Genomic DNA, 12,094 nt, shown 5'->3' with positions numbered 1-12,094 from the left:
CTGAGCAGTCATTTCTGACTCAAAGTTGCATCTGATTTGTTTAATTTGGTTAAGTGCTTGGCACACAGAAAGGAAGGCAATGGTCACATTCTGCTTCCCTGGCCTGGCCAGGGCACAATTCAGGCACAGCTTTACCCCTTGATGGCCTTCAAGCAAATATTTCATGTTTCAAATCACAGCACTGGACGTGCCACTAAGCCAAGACCCCTCTGAGAAACTCTAAACACAACCCAGGCATTGACAGCAGTGCCTTCACACCAGAGCAGAGCAGGAGTCTTGTTTCTGGCAGAAACCAGAGAAGGGGAGGACATGCCAAGATGCCACAGCAATTGTCAGCTTTGGCCATCCTCTCTTTATCCTCCCTCAAAAAAGCAGAGAAATCAAAAGCCTAAGAGAGAATCAAAAAGCTAAAAACTCAACATCAGTAAAAGGATTCCTAAAGAACTATTGATTTATTGACTTAACTGACTGTCCCAAGGACCAAAGCAAAGATTTTATCAGAATTCTGCAAGGGACTGGACACCTGTGAGATTAACATCCCTAATCACAGATAGTCACCTTATCCCAAACTACTGTTAACCTGTATGAGAAGGCAGAAGCCAGCCACCAAGTTCATGGTCTGAAGAAGAAATTGTGCAGAAAAATTACTGATTGAACTGCCCATTCCTCGAGAAAGGACACTAAATCCAGGAGATTTAGTAAACATCAGAAAATCTCTGTCACACTGCTTTCCACGGAGCTCTTGATTAATCTATCATGTGCTTCCCTTCCCCAAATCCTTTTTCTCAGGGAGCTGACCACAAGAGAGCAGTTAAGAGAAGTGGGTTTCTGGTTCTGAAGCAAAGACTGTTGTTTTAGGTTGCCCAACGATCTTTGGGGATCTTCAGCGTAAGCAGTTCATTTAGAACCACACACACACACCCCACACACACACCGAGACTTCTTTCTGCAAGGATTGTCCTGCAGTCACCTTAACTCTCTCCTCTCTCCCTGCACTGCCTTGCTAATCCCAGGAAATCCTGTCATGTCCTTTTCTGGATGTATTTGTATAAATTTGTCTACGATGCAGAGCCTGAAACTGCAACCAAAAGCAGCAACTCAGCCTTTCTGCACTCAGCTCCCACCTCCAACCTTTCTGTATGCCAGCTCTTCCTGGGATCAGGCACCTGACTGAGCAGGGAACCTATTTGACCAAGAAACAGCTTAAAAAGGGATTCAGCACATTTCAGCTGAATCATGTCCCCAGCCTGGTCTGCTCCACGGCCAAGCAGTTCTGTGAGCAGAGTGGTGGGGCAGGGACAAGGATGGGAGCCAGGAACTGGGAAGAGAGCTCAATTTATTTCAGTAGCAGTGCCAGCTTAAGATGTCTTCATTAAACTACAGTTGCAGATGCACTAGGTGTTGGAAGCTGAGGTCCAAATACACCTTGTCAAATTCTAAATAAAGGCAATGTACAGACAGAAACCTAAATAACAACAACAGGTAAGTCTGTGCTGAGAGGTGACAGATTGGCAATCACTTCAGCAGGCCCGGCTGTCCTAACTTTGTGGCATTAAGACATTTAGTCTTGAAGGTTGTTAAACTGTGTTTACCTGGGGGACATGGGCCATGTGTGGCGGATTGGTATATGCAGGTTGAACATGGGAGGGATGAATGGTGAAGACTGTTTGTTGTGCTGTAGGAAAATTGTTTTGTGGAGACTGCGTGTTGGAGCCTGGCGTCATGGAAGGAGGGGTTGGAGCTAGACCTGCGTGGTAAATCGCCGACTGCTGCTGGGGGTTGGCCAGGTGCAGGGCCTGGGCAGCCTGGTGCTGGTGGTGCTGCAAGAAAACACAAGAGATCATTGAGGTTAGGGCTGAGGGATTACACACATGAAGGAGAAAGGAGTGGGAAACTGCTCTCAGTTCCAAATCTGTGTCTAAGGATGGCCACGCTTGTGTTCATGGGGAAACTCTACACAACCCCACCAGGCTCAGCTTCTGCTGGCAAACAGAACCCAGACTGCCAGGTAAGCTGGTGCTGGGACTGCCTCACAGCTGCAGCCAGAGTTATTCCCAGGAGGGAGCTAAGGAATGCAGCACTATCCCCCAGGTAAAACCATGGAGAAGCTGGAGCTGGGACTGCCTTAGAGCTGCCCCCAGAGTTATTCTCAGGAGGGAGCTAAGGAATGCAGCACTACTCCAAGGACCACTTTGTTTTCAACTGCTTTGACAAAATACAATCAAACACTTCTCAGCATTTATCTGCTATTTCCACTTCACTCATATGAAAGCACTGACACAATTATGATCCTTCCATAATCCTTAAATTGAAACATCCCCCATCCCATGTGACCAGGGAGAAATGAATAGTTGGACTCTGCTCCATCCTACCCTTTTTCCTCTCAAAGAAATCAATATATCAACATCAAGCACCAGTCAGCTGCAATCCCTTAAATGCAATTAAACACAATTTAAAGCTGCTCAGTCCCTGGGTTGTGTTACCTGCACGGGGCTTGGAGCAGGGTGGCTTCCAGCATGTTGGCTTTGCTGCTGGCCAGTTGGGGTGGCAGAAGGCTGAGGATGCGGAGGATGCGGATGCAGGGTAGCATTAGGGTGGGCATACTGCTGAGCAAGTGAGCCAGTGGAAACTAGGATGAAAAAGAGGAATATTTAACACCAGGTACAGGACGTGCACCTCTATCAAGTCACCATCTGCACTTGAAGATTTCACTACAACTCAAACACTCAGTAAATATATTCCCTCCCCCTTCAAAAAAAAAAAAAAAAAAAAATATATATATGTATTTATCTTGCAAATAGCTGAGGATCTTACCTTGCTTTTTTGTAGTTTGGTTTGGCAGGAAAATCTATAAACAACCATAATTAGACAGTTCATCTTCCCTAACCTGACAATGTAACAGATACTACATAGAGAAAAGCAGTATTTCATCTTTTGTTTTGTCAAACAGACCAGTTTCAAAGATCAAATTTATAATTTTCATACAATTTAGGATTTCCTGAGATATACTTTTCAAAGGTGTTACAAGCCATTTTTATTTCCACCATCCAAAAAAAATTCTTTGGCCTTATACCTGGCTAACCTCACCATGCTACTCTTCTGGAAATTGCTCACAGAACAGTCAGAGGGAAGCACAAACTCTGCCTGTGTGCTCCAGAGTAAATAAACATCACAGCTGAGAAAACTGAGGCTGCTCGAGCATCAAATTTTTGCTGAAGCCACTTTCTTGGGCTAAAACAACCCATTTTGCCTCTGCCCTCGAGGCCAATCTGTTCTGGATCACCACCATCCTGTGAATTTCCCAACACTGCCACGGAATTCTTCATTCCTTGAAACAGTAGCAAATAAGGTACAAAATTCCCAAAAAGGAAGAAACTGAACAACAGAAAACTTTCACCCCAGTGAAGCCACATCTGTTGCTACAGCTGTGCCAGTCTCCAACAACAAACACCAAGTTCCTCCTTGGATCCTGCTCTGCCCCTGCTCCAAATGGGCCACACTAAATCCTATTTTTTTTTTTAATTTTTGAGGGAATCTAAGCAAGTATGAAAAGCCATAATGACAACGAGTCTTCCTTTAAACACAAAGCATGCAACAGGAAAGAAGGACTCTAAAAATGAGGATGTTTCCCCTATTTCTTTTAGGTCTTGTGCAACAAGCAGGCTGTGTTTGCAGCTACTCCTGTGTGTGACAACATGTGTTAATCCCTCTGATGTCACAGCCCACAAGATCAAGGAGAGTTTTGCTGACTACAGTGCTAAAAAAGCAAACAGCCAAAGAAAACTATCAACCTGCTCCTCAATATTTCCTTTGACTGTTCCTTATTTGTTTTGGTGCACTCTGAAGTTAATTACTGATGAGTATCTAGCAGGTTATATGGTTTTTTTAATGGGGTTGGTATTATATGAGAATTTGATTGCCACTGCAGTTTTCCTCCAGTCTGGTTTGCTATAAACCTGACAAATCCAAGTTCTACCACATTCCAACTCACCAGAATACAGTGAGCCAGGATCTTTTTGCCTGATTGAGGTTTTTCTCCCCCGTACAGGTTCCTGCTTTAGAAAATGACTGCCTGCCACATTTAACCTAATCCCTGGCAAGCTCCATTAAATCTTCACTGAGCAAATGGCCTCGCAGTGATGAGCAGTTTCAGGCTATTAATGCAGATGAACTAAATTCCTGCAGCCTGGAGTTGATCCTAACATTCTTATCCATGTGTGCAAGCACAGTTGTACACTCTGAGTCTTTCTGACTGAGGGGAGGGTTTCAAAACCACCTCAATGTTTTCTAAGTTCACTGTCAAAACCAGCAGGATCTTCTGCCACAGCGTTTTGTTACGCTTTAAATCCAAGTTTTTGGGGGCTTTTTTGTATCACTACTAAAATGTATTTTGCAGCAGCATCCTACTTGACTTTCAGACATTCCTCCTCTGAAAACATCAAAATTATCAATGGCAACACTGATCATTTTTACAGTACCAAGTTTATGGCTTTCTACAGGAGGAAAACTTCTCAGCCTCATTATTGTACACACTCTGAAGAAGGTCAGAAGTTATTATCTTTGTCAAAGTAATAGAAATAAATGGAAGGAGAGATCACTTGCTTGCCAAAGGGCACGTGAGACCAGCAATCCTCCCAGTGCCTCAGCCACAGAGCTGGCAAGCCTGACTACAAATTAACTCCAACTCCATTCAAGAGGCTTTAAAATGTATATGAAATTTAATTCCAAGTTGTAAGATATTCAAGGCTTCCCACATCACTTGTTAAGAGCCCCCAAAATAATGTGGGACTCCCTTAAACCATTTGTGCAATTCATCTTTTGGTCCTTTATGGCCCAGAGAGTAATAAACTCAGTTATTCTGAAGCAGATATTTCTACACTAAAACTTCACAATAAGGAATTTCTCTCTTTAGACACCAGTAAAACCAAGGAATAGCACCCTAAAGAATAGATATAAAGCAAGGGGAGGATCAAGTTTTTGTCATAATGGCAGCTCTTCCAAAACCACCTAATATTTTATCCATAGCTTTGGATTTGAAGCACTGGATTTTTTTATACTGAAGAATATTTATTTCTCTAGTTTCTCCTCTCCTTCATTTTGTCTTTAACAGACACCCTAATGACCAAACTTGTAGAGCTTAAAATCACTTCAGATGCTGCTGCAAATTATGTTTTAATAGTAATATTAAAAGTGCCTTTCAAAAAATGTTATCTGGGCACTTCTCTGCATCCTGGCCAGTCCCTGCACACAAACCAAGAACAACTCAGCAGGTCTGAAATGCATTCCCAGTTCAAAACCAGAGTTCAGACTCCAACTCCAGCAGTGTAAATGGTTTCTCATGTTTAGTTAGTGCAAGTAATTCCTGCCAAGCCAATGAAATCTCTGAGACCAGCAGGATTGTCAAAGGAATCTTGTAAAAATCATGAAAAATTCACCTGCTCAGCCAGAACTAAAACACTGTCCCTGGGATTTTTTAAAGGAATTTCTGCCTGGTCATCAAAACAGCTCACTACACAAATTAACAGCAAATAAGACAAGACAGGAGGTGAAAAAAACCAACCAAAACCCATTATCCAACATTTTCCCCCAATTGTCAGTATTTTGGACATTTTCTAAATGGCCACCTATTATCTGAGAACGTGCCAAGAAAGCTCTAGGAAAGGACACATCTTGCTGCAAGTCACCTCAGCTCATTCCAGCACAAATACACTGGGCTTCTCACCTTTTAGGCCTTAAATTCCTCTGCCTGGGCTAACCTGCTTCACTTCTGCATCTTTCTAACCAAATTGGTTCTAACGTGAAATATTTCACTGCACTGACCTGGCAGGGACATGAGGGAGGGAAGCGACTCAATCACAGAATGGGAAAAAAACATCACATGGATTGAATTACTGAATTCAACTCTACAGAACTGCACCCCATTTCTCTGAGAGCAAACAAGAAGTAGTCAGCCACAGAACCCACAGAAGGAGCTGAAATCAAAAGAGGTCACAGCAGCAGAGATCAAGCAGAACTCCCAGCTACAAGGGAATATGTGAAACCACATCGTGTCATTTTGTAATTTTGTCTTTTCCCTGGAATTTCAATGGTGCCAATGGTGGTCAGCATTGGTCATAGTCCAAAGATGCACTGAAGAGCCTATTTTCAAGAACTGACCAGTGAATAAACTTCAGAACTATTGCCAGAGCCAGTAAGATGGTGAGGATAACTACATTTAAAAGACCTGAATGGTAGGAAGCAAAGAAATAGCAAATGTTTCTTTCATCACACAAACATTTCAAGAACTCATTTTACACAGGCAGAGTGGACTCCAAAGATAATCCAAGAAAGGAACGAGGTTATTAAAGAGATTTCAGTGCACCAAACCAAGAGGCATGAACACAGCACAGCTCAGCATCCTACAGCCCCTGCTCAGGCAGAACCAATCTGGTACAAGAAACACAGCAAGTCTGCTCCAGAGGAGATTTTTGGAGAACAAATGGTTTTTCTCACATCCCTCTTGCATGAGCTAATGCAAAAAAAAAAAAAAAACAAACACCAAAACCCAGGAGAGTGCCTGGCATGAGCTGCACGGACTTGCAGACAGACACAGCAACGAGTGCCACGGCAGGACAGCAGCAAGAACAGAAACACCCTGAAACCACAATTCCTCCTTTCCCATGTCTTGGGTGAGAGTTCATCCTGCAACCACCCCTCTCAAACCTCAGCTTCCTCAAAGCAGCTGCTGAACACCAGCAGACAAGGCAGTATTTTGCAGTTCTCTGCCTTTTCCAGTAAGTGTGGACGAGCTGGATCAGGCTGCTGTGTCCAGAGAGCACCAGTCCCTCTCCTCTACAGTGATGCTGGGCACCAGCACAGCCCCACCTGAGCCAGGGAATGGAACTGATAAAGTTCACCTGCCAAGGAGCCCTTATCTCATCCCTGCCATACAATCATGAGCACAAGTTGTTCCCAGCACTCCTGCAGCAGCAGCTCTACAGAAAACTTCCTCCACCTCAGCTGCAACTCGAGTTATTTCTTCCCAGGGGCTCAGAACTCGAGCCACAGCTTTTTAAAGGGATGAGGCCCAGGTTACTTCTCCTTTTAGGAAGCTGGTAACTTGTCAGGTTTAAAAATCCTGTTTGGCTCATGGAAGGGAGCAATGCAGCTCCCCCATGTTTAAGCAGAGGCTACAGAATCACAGAGTGGTTTGGGTGGGAAGGGACCTTCAAGATCATTTTGTTCCACTCCCTGCCATGGGCAGGGACACCTTCCACCAGCCCAGGCTGCTCCAAGCCCCGTCCAACCTGGCCTTGGACAGTTCCAGGGATGGGGCAGCCATAGCTGCTCTGGCCACCCTGTGCCAGGGCCTTCCCACCCTCACAGGGAAGGATTTCTTAGAGCCCACTTCTGGCTGCAGATGAAAAGACTGCGTAGTGAAGTCAGAGATTATTCTATACTCAAAATAAATTTTTGAAGAATTGACAACTCAGCTTCCTGTGATCATATAAATCTGTCCCAAAGCTCCATCCCCTGCACACTGAGAGGAACCTTCCTGCGTTTTCCACATCCTGGTTTGGTGCAAGGAAACTTGTTCCCTCAACACGTCCCATTCCTTTAACATGTGGTTCTTTAGAAAGTGCTTTTCTGTACAATCAAAATTAGTACAAAAAACCCAACTCACTGGCAAAGTAGAAAGAAGGGCCTGTCTCCTTGCTGTATGGTATTTTGGGACATGCTGAATTTGGGAAATAGAAAGGTAAATTAGCCTCTTGCCACGTGCATACTTCCCACCTTCTGGAAAGGTCAGTGTCAGTTTTAATTTTTTTAAAATTTTTTTTGAAGACTCTAGAACCATGCAGATATTTTTATTTACTCAGCTGCTATTAGAGCTAGATATTTTGTTTTACAAATGAGTGGAGATGAAACACAAGTCTCAAGTAAGCTTTCCTTCTTAACTGTGACACTGAGGTCTTGCAGTTCTTAATTAACACAAAAAGAAACTTTATGTCAATTCATGGTCTATTACTGTTCACTGCAACAAGAAGGTTAAAATACAATTACACTAGAGCAGAAACTGGCCCCTTGCTTTTTCAGCTATGGCACTGCCATTCTGAACAGTTCCAAGACACCTTTGGTGACTGGTTCACTCTTAGTCCCTGGAGAATCCTCTGAGGTTTATATTATATCCACCATTGTACTATCAGGGGAATAGAATTTACTCTACTGCTGAGACAGAAACCAGATAAAGTTAGAGACAACACCAGACCAGTAAAACATATGCAGAAGGGGAAAGGGGAAGGGAAAACAGGGACAGGAATGAGAGCACAAAAAACAGGAAACGCATCTGTGCAAAACCAAGGTCTGGTTTTACACAAGTTCTTAAACACAAAAGTTAAGTTTTTCAAAGGACTCCAGATATCAGGAAACAATTCAGCCACATGGAAAACTACCACAAGTTCATTGCCACAGGAATGGACAAATCCACCCTCTACTCGGGAACCAAATTTTCTACCAGCAGCAGAAGCCTGGTCTGGGCTTTGTGTGACACAGGAGCCAAACTGGGACTGTGGCCAGCAAACTCCAGCAGCCCAAGGACAGGGACTGGGAGGCCACCCCGAGCCAGCAGCTGCCAGACAGACACAGAACCTTCTGAACCCAAGGTGCAGCTGAGCAGGGGAAGGACGACACCTCCAGGTCAGCTGTGTGGCAGGTAAGGGTGTCACATTTCAAACTCTCCTGGACAGGGACGGCTCCACAGCTGAAGTGTCACAGACATTGTTATCATCTGGCTGGGAAGAAAGTTGTTTGGACATTGTCCTTCCCCATTGTGAGGGGAAAACCCCAGTGATCTGAACACTCCTCTGTCCTGTGTTTAGCTGGGGTTACTGGGACCACGCAGCTCTGCTTCTCTGTCTTGTCAACAGCGGGGTTGTGACACAGTGAACTGGCAAGGAAATCCCAGAAGTGCAGGAATATCCCATTAAACAGCATTAGACAAAAGTACTTTTCTTTAAAATGGAAGAGTGCTTATTAGGTCACTGCATGTATTTTGGATTCAGCTATCTCTTCACAAGACAGGAAGGAAAACAACCCCAAACTTTTGGCAGTGAGGGTGGTTCCCTTAAATCGACAGGAATTTCTTCGCTGCCAGGCTGTTACTATTTGCCACAGACTTTCAACTCGTCCCAAACCATTAGTGAAGGTGCAGTTTCAGATCTTACCAGAAAACATTTCACACCTTAGGAATACTTGATAAGCAGTTTCCCCCCAACCCCCAGGTCTCAGCACAGTAGTTCTTGCAGACATCTTCTCTCTACCACATATGCAGGAGAAAAACTGAGTGAATTTTGCAGGAATAACTCAAAGTAAGCACCAGTACCTTGAAGAGTAAAAGGGCAGCGTGGCCCACTGAATCCTGATATCAGTGCTAAAAATAAGTAATAATGTATTTTTTAAAAAATCAGATAGCAATTTTAAAGAGCCAAAAGGGAAATTGTTTGAGCAAAATCAAAAGCAGCAGCGGTGGTTGTTTCTCAGAAAGTTGTTATTCTGTACTTTCAAATTATTTTTAAGGGAGGACCAGAATCAAAGTGCACAGGTATATTTAGTTCAAATGTGGGTAAACTTAAGATTCCCAAAAGACAGAACATAAGTTATGGATATTTCCTTATAGTCACTCAGTCAGATGTGCACAATTCCAACATGATGTTCTTTAGCAATGGGCTCCACGAGCAGCTCAGATTGGTCACCTCTGGCATTCCTGCCTTTTCCCACATATGGATAAATGGAAGCTGAAGTGGACACGTTACAGCTGGACACACTTTGAGGAAGCACAGTCCATCTGGGCCAGGTCTTCAAGCACTCAGCACATGGAAGACTTGCAAAAATGCGAATTGAGAGGGTGCTGCAGAACATCAGGAATCATTGCATGTGTCACTGTCACCTTGGAAGGTGAAGGGTACCTTTGAGACAGTTCACGTTCACTAAACACGTCTGCACAGGGGCAAGAACACACCCTTAAAAAAGGTCTATCACATGGAGTTCATGATCCTCTTGGGTTGAATGGTTTCAGTAACAAAAATTTCAAGCACTCCATCATTTACTGGAAGGTGGGAGAATATTTAGAAGAGTCACCAAGTAGCTACTTGAAAGAACACAGGAGGACAGGCCATTTCTGTTAAATTAGGTGCTCTCGGGAAAGTAATATTTAATTACATGGCAGGAAATACCAAAGAACTCTCAAGTTTGACCCAACTTAGTTGTTTGCACTGGCAGGTAGTCACATATCTACAACAGACAAGCTGCAAAACCAACACAAAATGAGATCTAACAGTTGTAAGTCAGAATATCAGTGAAAAAAACTATACAGACATCTGATCAAAGCCAAGCAAGGCAATGGGCTTGTACTTCAACACTGCAAAACCCACTGATTACAGAAGATAAGGATGGTGAACAATGGGAAATTGCTAGGAAGTCACATGCAACCATTCTGAATCAAATCTCAGATTATCTCATGTTTGGTTTTATTTTAATTAGAATTTGAGGGGAGGGTTTTCACCAATAAAGGTCTGAAAGCCTTTGATCGTTCACTTTATCGGAATTCTATTTAATCTAACGAAAAAGCAAACAGAAGATCTGTTTACATGGACACCTCAAGCACAAGAGTTGAAAAGATCAAAGTAATACAATTAGCAAAGACCTGTGAGAGAAAGATTAATCTCTACAAGTAACTTCCATTTCAGCTTCAGCACAAATGAGCTCAAATGCTCTTCCTCTGAGCATCAAAAAAGGTTATTTTTGTTTCTTAACTCTGTTACCAAACCACTCCAGAGATCTGTCAGGATGTTTTCAGACGGGTAAGACACCTCTTAAAATCAGAATTAATTTCCCACTAAACTCCAGATTCTCTGTAAGTTTTCATGACACATCATGGACTTCCATTAAGTAGCAGTGTAAAACTAAGCACCCGAAAACATACAAAGATGTCTAAAGGTACAGAAAATCTTTTATTAGAATCTAAGTCAATAATATACGTGACCCAATAAAACTTTTCCTCAGATGCTATAACAAGTATTGAAATGCCATGTTTTCAAGAGACCATCTGCTGTTTTGACATTTTATGACAATTTCCAAGCCTTAAACAACCTTGACTCTACCTCTTTCAATAGCATGTTTTGCAGTGAGCTTTTTTTCCTCCAAATTTGGCCTTGATTTATCATACATTTATAATGCTTTAGAAGTTCTTGAACATTTTACTTTTGTCACAAGGTAACCCACATTTTCAGCACTTCACTGTAAGTGAAAAATGCCCATCTGATAATGCTAGAGACTAATTGTCCAAGTCAGAGCAATACATGAGCTGTTCCATATACTTATTCTTGACTTACCAAAAGAGAAAGGTAAGCAACACATGGTTTATTTTGCTTAAACAGCAGTGTTCATACTGTTAATAATGCCAGTAGTATCATAAAGACAGCATTTCACTAGTTGCCAGAACTAAAGTCAAGTTTGAAACTGAGGTCATAACCTTGCAATAAAACAAGTACTAATTATAATCAAGGAACAAACAAGGGATGATGTATCAAGAGCATCAAGAGAACTTGAACAAACTTCTTTCAGCAGATATTCTTTAGCAGCTCCCAGGTTGAAATCTCATCTTGGTCACTGGCATCCTACCGAAATCAGCACACTTGAGTTTTCATTTGAACCAGGCTGGCTCAGTTTTCAATGCTCTGCTCATCATCATCATCATCATCATCTTATGAAATATAAACCACATCTACTGAACGATACCCACGTTTGAAGGCTGAGATTAAATACATCCCCTGCACAAAGTAAGGACTTAAAAAGTTACATATAACACAAAACGTTTCCTACCATACATAGCATGTGTCTGTTCATGCGCACCGTACTGTGTTGCAGAGGAAGATACTAAACCCGGCTGTGCATGTGCTGGTGGGGCCATCATCCTAGCGTTGCCCTGTATTACAGGGCTATAAACATGAGGATGCTGCAGGCAGAACAAAGGAAAAACCACATGGTTAATTGGGGAATTACTCCAAAGAAACTCGTGTCACCTAAATAGTCGTGATTGACACAGCGGCGGCTCGGC

The 12,094-nt window shown here is 42.9% G+C and overlaps 1 protein-coding gene across 18 annotated transcripts in view; it reads right to left on the bottom strand.

Annotated features, from left to right (window-relative positions):
• ATXN2 (ataxin 2) overlaps nucleotides 1-12,094 on the bottom strand; it is a 49,566-nt gene that overhangs the window by 3,369 nt on the left and 34,103 nt on the right. For 13 of the 18 annotated variants that reach the window (XM_032128133.1, XM_032128135.1, XM_032128145.1 and 10 more), the window contains 4 exons: nucleotides 11,860-11,992; nucleotides 7,664-7,717; nucleotides 2,484-2,629; nucleotides 1,593-1,820 (listed from right to left, as the gene is read on the bottom strand). In XM_032128133.1, coding sequence (XP_031984024.1) covers nucleotides 1,593-1,820; nucleotides 2,484-2,629; nucleotides 7,664-7,717; nucleotides 11,860-11,992 — 561 coding nt within the window. The remainder of the gene's footprint in view (nucleotides 1-1,592; nucleotides 1,821-2,483; nucleotides 2,630-7,663; nucleotides 7,718-11,859; nucleotides 11,993-12,094) is intronic. The other 5 variants (XM_032128140.1, XM_032128141.1, XM_032128142.1 and 2 more) reach the window with 3 other exon arrangements.

The sequence above is a fragment of the Corvus moneduloides genome, chromosome 18 (genome assembly GCF_009650955.1).
Source record: "Corvus moneduloides isolate bCorMon1 chromosome 18, bCorMon1.pri, whole genome shotgun sequence".
Classification (NCBI taxonomy): domain Eukaryota; kingdom Metazoa; phylum Chordata; class Aves; order Passeriformes; family Corvidae; genus Corvus; species Corvus moneduloides.
The sequence above is the reverse complement of the archived record's forward strand: the minus strand, read 5'-3'. Positions and strand labels throughout refer to the sequence as shown.